The sequence below is a fragment of the Vulpes lagopus genome, chromosome 1 (assembly GCF_018345385.1).
Source record: "Vulpes lagopus strain Blue_001 chromosome 1, ASM1834538v1, whole genome shotgun sequence".
Lineage (NCBI taxonomy): Eukaryota > Metazoa > Chordata > Mammalia > Carnivora > Canidae > Vulpes > Vulpes lagopus.
In genome coordinates this window covers 132861206-132876830 of record NC_054824.1, presented here as the reverse complement: position 1 = coordinate 132876830, position 15625 = coordinate 132861206, and the positions used below count along the sequence as shown (strand labels likewise).

At 36.0% G+C, this 15625-nt stretch overlaps 1 protein-coding gene across 15 annotated transcripts in view; it reads right to left on the bottom strand.

Moving 5' to 3' along the window:
- Positions 1 to 15625, bottom strand: part of KIAA1328 (KIAA1328 ortholog) — a 350207-nt gene that overhangs the window by 331079 nt on the left and 3503 nt on the right. For 7 of the 15 annotated variants that reach the window (XM_041743269.1, XM_041743322.1, XM_041743313.1 and 4 more), the window contains one exon: positions 10636 to 10775. In XM_041743269.1, the coding sequence (XP_041599203.1) occupies positions 10636 to 10775 (140 nt within the window). Of the gene's footprint in view, positions 1 to 10635; positions 10776 to 11467; positions 11605 to 15625 lie in introns of all 15 variants that reach the window. The other 8 variants (XM_041743253.1, XM_041743263.1, XM_041743352.1 and 5 more) reach the window with 3 other exon arrangements.

The window sequence follows — 15625 nt, the reverse complement described above, 5'->3', positions numbered from 1 at the left end:
GAAACACATAGAGAAATTTTCATAAAGAACACAAAAGGCAGAAATGTCCCCACTTAAATACAAGAGAATATTAAGGAAACAACTCTCCCTTGGTGATTATCACAAACAAACACCTAATGGAAGATATTAAGAACATTTCCTACGCTATACAGGCCCCAGGGTGCTTAAAAGTACATGAAGGTTGGCAGCAGAGGCACTGGTTTCTATGTTCTTGATATATCCTAAAGTTCATTCCAATCGGCACTAGATCAAAGAAAGAGTAATATCAGCCAACACATGACTAATGTTTACTGCATGTCAGGAACATTTTAAGTACTTTATACCTACTAACCCATCTCATCTTTACAACAAGGCTATTAAGTAGGTATTATTTCCATTTACAGTGAGGGTACATCTTGCCTGGGATTACAGCAGTTAAAGTAGCAGAATCAAGACTCAAGCACAAGTTCCAGAGTATGTGCTCTCAACCACTGAACTATCTCATCTCTTGTGTTATAAAAAGTTCTCCTACTACTTGAACTTCATTAAGAAGGGTCTTTAAAGAGATGCCTGGGTGGCTCAGCGGTTGAGTGTCTGCCTTTGGCTCAGGGCGTGATCCCAGGGTCCGGGATCGAGTCCTGCATTGGGCTCCTTGCAGGGAGCCTGCTTCTCCCTCTGCCTGTCTCTCTCTCTTCCTCTCTCTCTCTGTCTCTCTTGAATAAATAAATAAAATCTTTAACAACAACAACAAAAAAGAAGGGTCTTTAAAGCAATGAAACTCAGGGAGTCACAGGAAAACTAGAGGTAACATGTAAATGGAAGGAACCCTTGGCATCTGTACAACCACAAAGTAGGTTAGTCCAAATTCTTCAGGTAGCCAAGGACAATCCAAGACCTCTAAAATGAGTCCTGGAAATACTGATAGCCAAAGATGGGAAAGACAGGGGAGAAAAAGGAAATGGAAAAAAAGGAGATGGTAAAAAAAATAAAACAAGTTTGATTTTGGATATAGTCAACTTAAGATGCCAGAAAGACAGCCATATGGAAATGTTCTGGCAGGAAGCTGGAAATGTGGGTCTAGCTCTCAAGTCAGAGTAAAACATAAAGATTTAAACTTCAACCATAAAGTATTATGGATGATATTTAGATTTTTATTATTTTCTTTATATGTCTGTTTTAGTTTTTTTTTAAGTTAAGAAATTAGTTTTTAAAGATCATCTATGAATCCAAGATAATAAATTAAAATTGGTATTTGAAAGGACAAGAAGAGAATCAGAAGGATATAATATTGTGGCAAGAAAAAATGTTTCAAAAAGAATACAGGGTTAACAGTGTTAATGATCAAAAAAGCTACACAGAATGTGGAAAGAAGTCATTCAATTTGGCAATGGGAAAAGTTGCTGAAAACACATGAGAAGACATGTGAGTGGTGGTGCAGCGAGTAAAAGAACAAGAGAAACTCTTGCACATGAGCAAGAATTTCGGCAGCATTATGTTTAACAGAACATCCTTGAAAATACAAATGTTTGTCAATTAGAGAATAAACTATAGCATATTTACACAATGGAATTCTGTAGGATCTGGTTGTTATGCTATTTAGTGACTCTCATCTTCAAACCTACCCTTCTGAGCCCTCGGGTGTGGTGCTGTGGCTCAGACCCTAGAAAAGTCACTTCTCCTTTGCCAGATGACTCTGTTAAAATCTGCCAATAGGACGAACTAGAGGGAGACCACAGGTTTAGAAGAAAAGACACAGTCCTTCCTCTTCACATCTTGTTCCCACTAGTGTCACCTCTGCCACAGTGTGCCCTGGCAAGGACAGTTGATTCCTGTTTGCAATTTTCCCAGCCTTGGCAGAACCAGGCTTTAGCATGTCTCCTTGGGACAGCAGTACCAGTTAGGCTGGTTCCCAATCAGCAGCAGTCCAAGTTCCAGCTATAAAGGGCCTCTCCTCCAAGCTTCTAAGTTTTAATAAATCCAATTTGCTCTGGCTGTCTTCCTAGTCCCAGAGATGGGAGTTGTTTCTTGAAGTTACTACCTATCATGATATCTTAGTGTTATTTTTTTCTTTCTTTTTTTTAATAATAAATTTATTTTTTATTGGTGTTCAATTTGCCAACATACAGAATAACACCCAGTGCTCATCCCGTCAAGTGCCCCCCTCAGCGCCCGTCACCCATTCACCCCCACCCCCCGCCCTCCTCCCTTTCCACCACCCCTAGTTCGTTTCCCAGAGTTAGGAGTCTTTATGTTCTGTCTCCCTTTCTGATATTTCCCACTCATTTTTTCTCCCTTCCCTTCTATTCCCTTTCGCCATTATTTATATTCCCCAAATGAATGAGAACATATAATGTTTGTCCTTCTCCAACTGACTTATTTCACTCAGCATAATACCCTCCAGTTCCATCCACGTTGAAGCAAATGGTGGGTATTTGTCATTTCTAATGGCTGGGTAATATTCCATTGTATACATAAACCACATCTTCTTTATCCATTCATCTTTCGATGGACACCGAGGCTCCTTCCACAGTTTGGCTATTGTGGCCATTGCTGCTAGAAACATCGGGGTGCAGGTGTCCCAGTGTTTCATTGCATCTGTATCTTTGGGGTAAATCCCCAACAGTGCAATTGCTGGGTCATAGGGCAGGTCTATTTTTAACTCTTTGAGGAACCTCCACACAGTTTTTCGAGAGTGGCTGCACCAGTTCACATTCCCACCAACAGTGTAAAAGGGTTCCCTTTTCTCCGCATCCTCTCCAACATTTGTGGTTTCCTGCCTTGTTATTTTCCCCATTCTCATTGGTGTGAGGTGGTATCTCATTGTGGTTTTGATTTGTATTTCCCTGATGGCAAGTGTTGCAGAGCATTTTCTCATGTGTGTGTTGTATCTTAGTGTTCTATTTGCGGTTTCTGTTCTCCAGCACCAATTTAGCAAGTCTTTATATTAAATATTCTCAGTTAAAAAAAAATGACTAAACTCTGACTGAAGTATCTGTGAAATGAAATGACATATAGTGGGTGACTGGGAGCTCAGCTGGTTAAGCGTCTGACTCCTGGTTTCAGCCCAGGTCATGATCTCATGTGAAGTGAGATCAAGCGTTGAGTGAGGCTCCACACTTAGCAGGGTGTCTGCTTGAAGATTTTTCCCTCTGCTCTTCCCCTACCTCTTTCTCATTCAAATAAATAAATAAATCTTTAAAAGAAAATAGAAATGACATATAGCTATATAAAACTTAAGTAAATCTCATGAACATAATGTTAAGCAAAAAAAGCAAATGATGCAATACACATAGAAGGAGGTTATTTATATAAAGTTCCAGCATCAGGCTCCCTGCATGGAGCCTGCTTCTCCCTCTGTCTATGTCTCTGCCTCTCTCTCTGTGTCTCTCATGAATAAATAAATAAATTTAAATAAATAAATAAATAAATAAATAAATAAATAAAATTCCAAATATATATAACACCGAACATTGTTTAGAAACCAATTATGTATTTAGACTATATTGGACAAAGGTTGGTAAACTACAGCTGCAAGCCAAATCTGGCTCACTATTTTTGTAAATAAGGGTTTATTAAAACACAGCCATGTACATTCATTTACACATCAACTTATATATGACTCTTCACACTACAGTGGCAGAGTTGAGTAAGTGAGACAGAAACCACATAGTTCACAAAGGCTAAATATTTACTACCTGGCCCTTTACAGGAAAGTTTGTCAACTCTTAATATTTAAAAAAAAAAAAAAAGAAACATAAAATTCAGGATAGGTATTACCAAAGTAGATGACACAGTAAGGGAAGGACATACCTCTACAGCCACTTGGCTTATGATAAAATCATTGCAATTCAGTGGGGAGAAGAATGGTCTTCTCTAGAAATAGTGCAGACCAACAGACTGTCAGTATGGAAAAATGAACTGAACTAACTTAACACCATACCCATACTAATTCCTGATGAATAATGGATTTCACAGTGAGGAGTGAAACAATGTGGCTTCTAAAAGAGAGAGAGAACCTGCTATAAAGAGTGTAGTTGCCTAATAGCCTCACCTACCTAACTACTATCATACCTTTTGGTCCACTGTGGTGGTCACACCACTGCCAATCACTAGAAACACCAGAGGTACTAGAACTGAGCCATTGTTTGATATGACATCCTTAAAGAACAATATTCACTCTGGGGTTTCCCATTAGCCTGAAAGACAGTACCTCAGACCACAAGACAGTATGAAGTGTGAAGTTTTCCCTAGTCAATTTTTCTTCTTTCTTTCTTCTCTCACAGATGCCAGACCTACAATAAAATCCTAAGACTCTCCTTGTCTATTCCTGTTCACTTTACTCTCTATCCTATGTCAGTTTTTCCTCTATTAAACCTCTTCCATTTTTACTTTCATCTTAGTACCTATTTCCCAGAAAACTTGAGTTGACATCATTACCATTCTGAAAACCTTCATGAATTAAGGACCTAGCTATTGAACATCAATGGCTACAAAGATCACACACAGAAAAACCACAAAGACGTCATGTTCTCTGAAGACAAACATACACAACATCTAGTTTTGAGAGAAAAATGCATATGCACATACCCTCCTAACACACACATCATTTCTAGTTTTGCAACAAAATAAATACACATGTACACAACCCCTACATTCCACCTCCAGGCAAAAAGGAGTAATAGGAACCACACTTACCCCAATGCCTAAAGCAACCCAAAAAACTAGCAAAATATATGATAAAGCAGTTCTTAAATGCTGGAGAGCAGGCAACACAGGAAAGTGATCATTGAAAGAGGGGAACCAAATAAGGCAAGCCATGTAATTATCCTAGCTAAACTGCTTCTGGAATTTTCAGGGTGCATTTTGGGGAAACCCAGATGGGAGCACAGCAATCTCCCCAAGTTGAGAAGATAAAGCTGGGAGTCCAGGACAGCCAAAATGTCTAGAGTTTGAGGAACAAAGTAATGGAGAGGATAGAGCTGCATGGAATGAGAGCTCTAGGGATCTGCAGATGGTTCCCTGCACATCAACCACCAAGTACTGGTGAGCATTTGTCTATGAGGAAATCCACCAAAAGCCAGGGAAAGAACAACTCAGAACATAATAGTTTCCGTAGCTAATGCAGTGCCAGGAATAGTCCATGTTCCAGCCAAAGTGGAAAATCTCATAATTTAAAGGGGCATCAGAAAGAGTCCTCAAAAGGGCACTGCCATAAATAAAATTAAAAAAAAAAAAAAAAAAAAAAAAAAAGGGATCCCTGGGTGGCGCAGCGGTTTGGCGCCTGTCTTTGGCCCAGGGCGCGATCCTGGAGACCCGGGATCGAATCCCACATCGGGCTCCCGGTGCATGGAGCCTGCTTCTCCCTCTGCCTGTGTCTCTGCCTCTCTCTCTCTCTCTCTCTCTCTCTCTGTGACTATCATAAATAAAATTAAAAAAAAAAAAAAAAAAAAAAAAAAAAGGGCACTGCCTACCGTTGGCAAAATTAGCCCCATATTAAAAGCTGCCTTGGTGTTACCTTTAAAAGTTTAAATCCAAACTTTAAAAAGATCAAACTACTCCCAAATAACTTAGTCTCAGAAAAAAAAGCTCAATTAATTATAAAAATATAAAATATCGAGAACTCAAAAAAAAAAAAAAAAAAGCAGCATGATCCATACTGCCTGGGGGCATCCAATAAAAAACAACCAGGCAGGTAAAGAAGCAGAAAAATACGATATATAATTAGAAAAATTACTCAATTAGAAAAATTACTCAATTTAAATCTCTCTCTAAATAACTCAGATGATAGGGATGCCTGATGTCTCAGTGGTTGAGCGTCTGCCTTCAGCTCAAGGTGGGTCCCAGGTCCTGGGATCAAGTCCCACATCGGGCTTCCGACAGGGAGCTTGCTTCTCCCTCTGCCTATGTCTCTGCCTCTCTGTGTGTCTCATGAATAAATAAATAAATAAAAGCTTTTTAAAAAAACAACTCAGATAATAGAATTATAAATAAGAACATTAAAATAGTTATTTATATTCCATATGTTCAAAAAACTAGAAGACTAACAGGTTAAGTAGAGACATGAAATATATAAATAAGAACAAAAGATCGAAGTTGAACTTCTAGAGATAAAAACATAGTCTTATATAAAAAATATACTGAACAAGATCAGTGGCAGATTAGACATTGCAGAAGACGATTAATGATTGAAGACAAAGCAATATAAACCATCTATAGATAAACACAGAACAACAACAACAAAACTGGATAAAAAAACGGCAAGAAGCTGTGGCAAGTAGCCTAATATTTGCTTCAAAATATGTCCTCAGAAAAAGATGAGGGGACATAATATTTCAACACATTATGGCCAAATATGTTCCCAATTTTATGAAAACTACAAACTCTCAAATCCAAAACAAATTCCAACTAAAGACACATTTAGAAAATTAGTTCAAGGCATACTATAATCAAATTGCTTGAAACTAGGGATAAAAGGAAAATCCTAAAAATAGTTTAAACTCACATACTAAAAACATAAAAGAATAAAAGGATAGCAGACTTCTCAAAAACAGTGAAACCAGGCAACAGTGCAATGACATCATTCAAGTACTAAAGGGAAAAAAAACTCTCAACTGAAAATTCTATAGCCAGTAAAAACCAAAGTGAAACAAAGACTTCATCAGACATACAAAAGCCAAAATATCCATTTCCGGTGTACCTGAACTATAATAATGTTACAGAAGTACTTTAAGCAGATGGAGAAATAACAAGGATATCAAATGGAAAACAAGTGAAAAGGTAAACCACATGGGTAAATATAAAAAGGCTTTTATTGAAGGGCACCTACATGGCATAGTCAGTTAAGCGACCCACTCTTGGTTTTGGCTCAGGTCATGATCTCAGGGTCATGAGATCGAGGCCCACATCAGGTTTCCCGCTCAAGGCAGAGTCTGCTTGAGATTCTTTCTCCCTTTCCCACTCATGCTCTCTCTCTCTAAAATAAATAAATCTTTAATAAAAAATAAAAATAAATAAAAGACTTTTGTTTAATTATTGAACCTCTTTAAAACACAACTGAAATAAAAGGAATCCAAATCATAAAGGGAGATATATCTCTATTCACAGATGGCATAATTATATTTAAAAAAATAGTAAGAAATTCACCAAGAACTATTAGATTCAAACTAATAAGTGAATTTAGACAGATTGTAGGATACAAAACCAGTAGATAAAATCAACTATATTTCCATACACTAGCAACAACCCAAAGATAAAACAATTCCATTAATAATGGCATCAAAAATATAAAATACTTAATCTTTAGAAATAAACTGAACAAAAAGAACACAAGATATGTACACTTAAAACTATAAAACACTGCTGAAAGAAATTAAAGAAGAATACATAAATGAAAAGCTATCTCATATACCATATTCAAGGACTGGAAAAATTGGTACTATGTAGAGTACTCTCCAAATTTATCTAAATATTTGCTGCAATTGCTATCAAAATTCAGTCTGACCTTTGAGAAGAAATCACTAAGGTGATTCTACAATCTCTAAGGAAATTGAAAGGATGTAGAATAGCCAAAATCTTTAAAAGGAAAACCAAAGTTGGGGATCCCTGGGTGGCTCAGCAGTTTAGCGCCTGCCTTCCGGCCCAGGGCATGATCCTGGAGTCCCGGGATCAAGTCTCAGGATCAAGTCCCACATCGGGCTCCCTGCTTGGAGCCTGCTTCTCCCTCTGCCTGTGTCTCTGCCTCTCTTTCTCTGTCTCTCCTGAATAAATAAATAAAATTAAAAAAAAAAAAAAAAAAGAAAAAGAAAAAAAGAAAACCAAAGTGGAGGACTTACATTTCCTGATTTCAAAACATAATCCCAAACAGTAATTAGCTTGGTATTGGCATAAAAATAGAAATGTTAATCAATGGAATAGAATTGAGAGTCTACAAATTAACACTTACATTTACGTGGTTAACGGATTTTCAACAAGGGTGCCAGAGCAATCAAAGGGAAAAGAATAACCTTAACAAATGATGCTGGGACAAGTGGATATCCAAATGCAACAGAACAAATTGAGCTACATACAAAAATTAAATCAAGATGTATCAAAGACTAAATGTAATACCTAAAACTATAAAACTCATAGAAGAAAATATTGGTGTAAATGTTTCAGAACTCAGATTAGGCAATGAGTTTTTGGATATGACAGCAAAGCACAGACAACAACTGAAAAAAAATTGATAAACTGGACCTCGAAATTAAAACTTTCATGCTTCAAAGGACACCAATAAGAAAGTGAAAGACAATGCACAGAACAGGAGAAACTATTTGCAGATCATATATGTTATAAAGGATTTGACAATGGAATGTATAAAGAACTCTTAACTTCCGTAAAAAGACAACCAATTGAAAAGGATCTGAATGGACATAGCTCTAAAGAACATTATATATAAATGGCCAAGAAGCACATGAAGAAATGATTATTATAAGTCATTAGGAAAATACAAATCAAAACCACAATGAGATACCCCACTTCATACTCTCTAAGATGGCTATAATAAAAAAGATAGCTATAAAGTGTTGGTGAAAATGTGGAGAAACTGGAATCCTCATTCATATATTGCTGATAATATATAAACTGGTATGGCCATTTTGGCAGTTCATCAGAAGGTTAAACAAAATTACTATATGACCCAGCAATTTTACTTCTAAGCAAACAACCAGGAGAATTGAAAATATATATCCACACAAAAACTTGTATGTGAATGTTCATAGCAACATTATTCATATAGCCAAAAAAACCTAACAACCCAAAAGTCCTTCAACTGGTGAACAGATAAATATACACTCAGCCATAAAAAGTAATGAAGTAATAATACAGGGTACAACATAAATAACTTTGAAATCGTTATGTTAAATGAAAGAAGACAGCCACAAAAGGCCACATATTATAGGATTCCATTTACATGAAATGTCCAGAATAGACCAATCTATAAAGACTGAAGTAAATTAGTGGTTGCTAGGAGCCAAGATGAATAGAAAATGGGAAGTGACTGCTAATGCATATGGAGTTACTTTCTGGGGTGATGAGAATGTTCTGGAATTACACTGTGGTAATGGATCCACAATTCTGTGAATACATAAAAAAAAATAATGAATTGTACATTTTAAGATGGTAAATTTTATGATATGTCAATTACAGGTAAATCTGGGGGGAAAAAAGGAGTTACTATTAAAGCAAAAGTAACAACAACGTATTGGGGGTTTACTTATAGAAGTAAAATATATGACAATATCACAAAAGTCAAGACACAGACTATTAGGGGCACCGGGGTGGCTCAGTGGTTGAGCATCTGCCTTTGGCTCAGGTCATTATCCTGGGGTCCTGGGATGGAGCCCTGCATCAGGCTCTCCACATGGAGCCTGCTTTTCTCTCTGCCTACGTCCCTGTCTATCTCTCATGAATTAATAAATAAAATATTTTTTAAAAAAGACACAGACTGTTGAAAGGTCCTCAAAATTATAGGAAAGTGGAAAATAACTTAAAATAGGCTGTGTTAAGTTAAAGATATATAATTCCCAAAGTTAGTGAAATAGCCCAACAAAGAATTATAGTTAACAAGCCAACAGATTCATAAAAAATATGATGGACTTAATCCAAAAGAAGGCTATTGTTCAATATAAAATATACCTTTTATGAGAAAACATTTTCAATTTTGATAAGATCTTGCAAATTCAACTACTATTCATATCCCAGTATAAAGTGGGTACAATGGGGATACAAGTAACAAACTAGGCCTTTGGGCAAATCACAGTTAAATCCCATAAACTACTAAACATAATACTCACTAACAAACTAAATATTGGAAATGTCATCAAGAACATGAACCAGGGATTGAAAAGCATTTTCTAGAAAGGGGTTCAATAGTAAATATTTTGGCTTTGTGGGCCAATAGCACTATGGTAGCAACTCTACCATTAGAATACAAAAGCAGCAATATTATTAAAAGAATAAGCGTGACTGTGTTCCAATAAAATTTTATTCACAAAACAGGCAGCCAGGAAATTGGGCCTATAGGTCATAGATTGCCAAACCCTGATTTAACCTTAACAAAAAGTAAAGTAAAACAAACCTATCAGATAAAGCACATGTAGCAAAGGAATGCACAGATACTAATACAAAGGTAAATAAGAAGAGGAAATCGATGACTGGGCTATAAAGAGTCTTTATGATACTTTTAAAGTGAAGGAAATAATAATAATAATAATGCAGAGAAATTTTAACAAAGTTTCTTTCTTATATATAAAGGTTTATTCATCATCATCTAACAGATTCACAAGAACAAAAATCATAAAGCACACTTAATAAAAGAAAAAATGGTTGTCAATTTGATTTACTAACTTCACATAGATCAGGATGTAGGTCTTTTGAGACATACTAAGAAAATAATTTTTTTTTAACTAAGGCTTAAGGCAAGCCTAAACATTTTAGAACAAAACCTCAAGTATCCTAGAATCCTCTGTACCTTTTAAGATTGCTTGTAGATTATCTAACATTCTTTCTTCTACCCTTACCTATGGGTAACTGGTCAGCACAGACAAATCACTTATTAGTCACATTTATAAAGATTGGAGAATAATGACAAAAAAAAAAAAAAAAAGGGAAATTACTGACCTGGTCATCTACTGAATCTCCTGCACCTTTTAAAGACTCCATGGAGACTGAAGCAGCAGTAACCCTGGAAGTCTTAAGTTTAACATCAGCTTTTGGACTTAACTTGTGTCTTGATTTCGTACTTTCTTCTGTAGAAATTCCTAAGGATTTACATCAAACAAAATATCAAAATTATACTTCATTCTCTTAAACTCACCCCCATGAAGCTCTTCCCTGACATCCTTCTATATGCGATCTGATGGGGAAAACTTACTTTATAAACTTCATTTTAAACCTCTTAGTAAATAATGAATCATGAGAAGTTTATGTTTTGAATACATTTAAGATTCAATTGAAATATTTTCAAAAGGTGATGTGAAAATTTATTAGTCACATTAAAAACAATAAATTACAACATACAATACATACCTTAATGTAAAGGAAATTAAAAACCTGATTTTAATTTAATTAGGGTACCTTCAATGGCTCAGTTTTACTATTCATTTAGTAATAACCAGGAAGCTTTAAAGAGTCTATCACATAAACCTTATATCAAGAAGTTTCCACATTTTTCTTTGAAATACAAATTTAGGCTATTATTCATAATACAAAAAATAAGAATCTCTTGCTTTTTAAGAGATGAATATTCTATAATTCATCAAAAGCTCACTTGCCTGACCAGCCCCTAAAATAAGGCAAACCTCAGTAAGGTGTAACCACATTATTTTTTTAAATTAGTTTCCAATGGTTTGTTCTGCATCTAATTATACCTGCAGAGTGGTCCTACTGCTTTATTTTCTCCTGACACTTAAGAGGCAGAGGAAGCTTACCAAATTTATACTGAAAATCATACCTGGAACATAGACTATTGATTGTTCTTCATCAGAAACTATGAAGAAGGACATGAAGGAAAATACTAGAAAAGATCATCCAATATCCAAACGCTGCCTCTATTCTGTACTTCTGTTATAATTCCTAATTTCTTTCGACCTGGGAATGTATAACAAACTTTTAAAAACAAAACTAGAAAGGAATACACGTGAAATAAAGGTAGCAAAATTAATAATCTTTTAAAGTTCATCTTTACATATTCACAATTATATGTTTTGTAAAATTTTTGGAAGCCCTATTCCATAAAATTTTTATCCATGCTTATCACAAGTGAGATACCCTGCCCTACAAATTCTGTTAAGTTCCTTTCATTTCCTTTCCTTTCATAGACAAGGATTTAAATGCTCGAATTTGATTATTATTGGAGAACCAACAAGTTATTTTATGTATGAATAAATAATTTCAAAATGAGCTTTGGCTTTGAAGAACACTGTTTGAGGGCAAGTCAATCATGCAAACACAAAGGTTTTATTCTTCTGCAATGCATTTGTGAAATGTCCCAAGAAAACCTACTATTTAACAAGTGGAAGAAATTTAACTTTTTTTTGGGGGGGGGGCGGGTAGGGAGAGAGAATCTTAAGCATGCTCCATGTCCAGCATGGAGCTCAAAGTGTGGTTTGATCTCACAACCCTGAGATTAGGATTTGAGCCAAAATCAAGAATCCAACAATTAACAGATTGAGGCACTCAGGTGCCCCAAAGGTGGAAGAAATTTAAGACAAAAAGAACTATTCTGAATTTCAAAAGAAATTTAGAAAGGCTAAGATCATACTACTGCTATAGAAGAAGAACCAATATAATAAAAAAGCCTTCTTTTCAGAAGCAAAATTTTGTTCAAAGTCTATCTAATAAATTGGGGCACCTGGGTGGCTCAATTGGTTAAGCATCTGCCTCTGGCTCAAGTCATGAACCCAGGGTCCTGGGATCGAGCCCCACATTGGCCTCCTTGCTTAATGGAGAGTCTGCTTCTGCTTCTGCTTCTGCCTCTGCCCCTGCCCCTCCCTTCCCCTCATGCTCTCTCTCTGGCTCTTGCTTTCAAATGAATGAATGAATGAATGAATGAATAAATAAATAAATATTTTTCTTAAAAAAAAAAAGAATTCTAAATCCAGATATGTCCACAATTTGATAACCTTCTATTAGACCTCTAGGGAGTGTCTAAACATTTTTTTTCCAAATGACTTAGAAAATTCCAGTTTTCTGTTCTTTTATAAAATGCTTTCTTTTCCAAGATTTCTAGACAAATTAATTATTTAAAACTTCCTTATAAAACAGTAGATTTAATAACATATTCAAAAAGTCAATATATTTCAGTCCAGGACCAACCCCAGCTATAGAATTTTTTCAAGGAGTGCTGATTATAAATGCCTAGAATCCCTATAAGAATTTAAGGAATACAAAGATGGTGCTACTGTCTGAGCTGCCAGATGATTTCTAATAGTTCTGTGCAGCAACACACATACTATCATAGATTCAAGATTTTGGCTAATAACTAGTATCCCTAAACTTTAAATTTCCTCAGACATTAGGCATGGAGCTTAGATAATTTTAAGGGGCACATAAGACAAGAAACAAAAATTAGACCAAGGAAAGTGTTAGTAGGTAACATTAGAGCAGAGAGAGAATTTATAAATTTGCTGGCACCCAATCTAAAAAAAAGCTTTATAAAATGAAATTGGGCAGGCTCTTCAACAGCAAACACCAAGTCATTTTCTTTTAATATCCCTTGGGACTACCAGACACAGGTGCTCAATTAATACTTAATTATTTGCTGTTGGAGATATACACATGGGAAAAAGGTACCCAAGGGAAAAAAAACTCATGCTGATTCAAGATAACCTCCATTTGGCAGTGTCTTCAATTAGAAGATACATTAGTGATGAATTTACAGAATACTCTCCAAAATTGACCTAAGGAAAGGCCAACTTAGTTGAATTCTGGGAAATATACTACACTTCCCTACAATATTCACAAAGAAGACTTGACTCCTCACAGCTGAAACAGAGCAGCCGCTGAGGACCCAACTCAGCTGCACCTTGATTTGGAAGCTCATCAAGAATTTTATTTTTTTAAAGATTTATTTATTTGAGGGGTAGGGGTTAGGGCAGAGACACTCCAGGCAGGCTTCACACTGAGCGCAGAGCCCTATGTGGGGCTCAATCTCAAGACCCTGAGAACACAACCTGAGCTGAAATCAAGAGTCAGATGCTTAACCAACTACACCACCCAGGTGCCCCAAGAAGCTTATCAAGTACTCAATACTTTCTCCTCTCAAACCTGATATAACTTCCCACATCCTTACTCTTGAGCTAGTAACTTTGCTTCTTATTTAGGAAAAACAAACTGTAGAGACCTTTCATTAGCTTCATTTGCAGATTACATAATATTACATATAGGAAAATCCTAAAGACTCTACCTAAAAACCATTAGAATAAATGAATTCAGGGATCCCTGGGTGGCGCAGCGGTTTGGCGCCTGCCTTTGGCCCAGGGCGCGATCCTGGAGACCCGGGATCGAATCCCACGTCGGGCTCCCAGTGCATGGAGCCTGCTTCTCCCTCTGCCTATGTCTCTGCCTCTCTCTCTCTCTCTGTGTGTGACTATCGTAAATTAAAAAATAAATAAAAAAATAAACAAACAAACAAAAAAAGAATAAATGAATTCAGCAAAGCTTCAGGATACAAAATCAATATACAAAAATCTGTTGTGTTTCTGTACATGAATAACAAAAGAGAAATTAAGAAAATCCCATTTATCACTGCATCAAAAAAGAATACCTAAGAATAAACTAAACCAACGAGACGAAAGACCTATACATTGAAAACTGTAAGATATTGATAAAAGAAACTCAAGTCACAAATAGAAAGATATTCCATGCTTATAACTTGAAATAATATTGTTAAAATGTCTGTACTGCTCAAAGTAATCTACAGAGTCAGTGTAACATCTATCAAAATTCCAATGCAATTTTTTACAAAAATAGATAGAAAATCCTAATATTTGTATGGAACCACAAAAGGCTCCAAACAGCCAAAGCAATCTTGAGAAAAAAGAATCAGAGACATCACGCTTTGAAATGTAATATAGTTTGAAATGTCAAACTATATTACAAAGCTACAGTAATCAAAACAGCATGGTATTGGCATAAAATCAGACCCAAAGACCCCCACGACAGCTACCTTTTTTCTGCTTTTTCTTCATATCACTGATATTCATTGGATGTACAACATATTTTACTTATTTGTGGCTTCATTTTATCTTACAAAAATGTAAGCACTAAATGGATGAGGATTTTCCTCTGTTTCCCACCCCCCCCCCCTCTGGTTTTGTTCAGTGTTCCTTACCACCTAATGTCAAAAAATGCCCAGCTCATAGTAAATCATCTATGAAAGAAAGAAAGTGATATTTATTTCTATGAGGCACTGTCCAACAACTCTTTGGTGTTGTCTCTCTTTATCTTGTTGAGGCTCAGAACCCATCACCCCAACATGTGTCACTTTGAAATGTGGGTTATTTTGAGTTGAAAACAATCGAGGCCCAAAAGACTCAAGAAGAAACTTTGACCTTCCCACAAATGGCCTAAAAGAATTTAGATAGAGGACCTGCTCCCAGAAGGGAGATATCACCGTAAATAACTACAGTATACAGTATAAGTAAGGGGTGGTAGACAGGGATGAATTTAGCAAATTCTGTTAAAATTCCTCTCTATGTCCCAGTGTTTCTATATGGCCCAGAAAACTTTAACTTTTTTTTTTTAATCAAACATTTACTCCTTTCATTTTCCTGTGAATTGCTTTCTTTTCCTTCAAAGTCCCAGACCCCTACTCCCTTCTCAGTTAGCAATGACAAGCATACCTCACTTTGCTTATCTTTGGAATCTCTCAGATATATGTGGATTCCCCATATGTACCTAATTAAGTTTGATTTTTCTCCTCTTAATGTCTCACGTCATTTTAATTCTTAGACCAGCCAGAAGTCCCTTGAAGGGTAAAGGAAAATTTCAAAATATGAGGGCAAGATCCATTAGCTACATCCATGCTAGGTATCTTTTTCAAATATAAAAATGCTAAGTAAATTGACCTTAACAAGGTTTTAAAAAATAAGCCTAAAAATATTTGAAA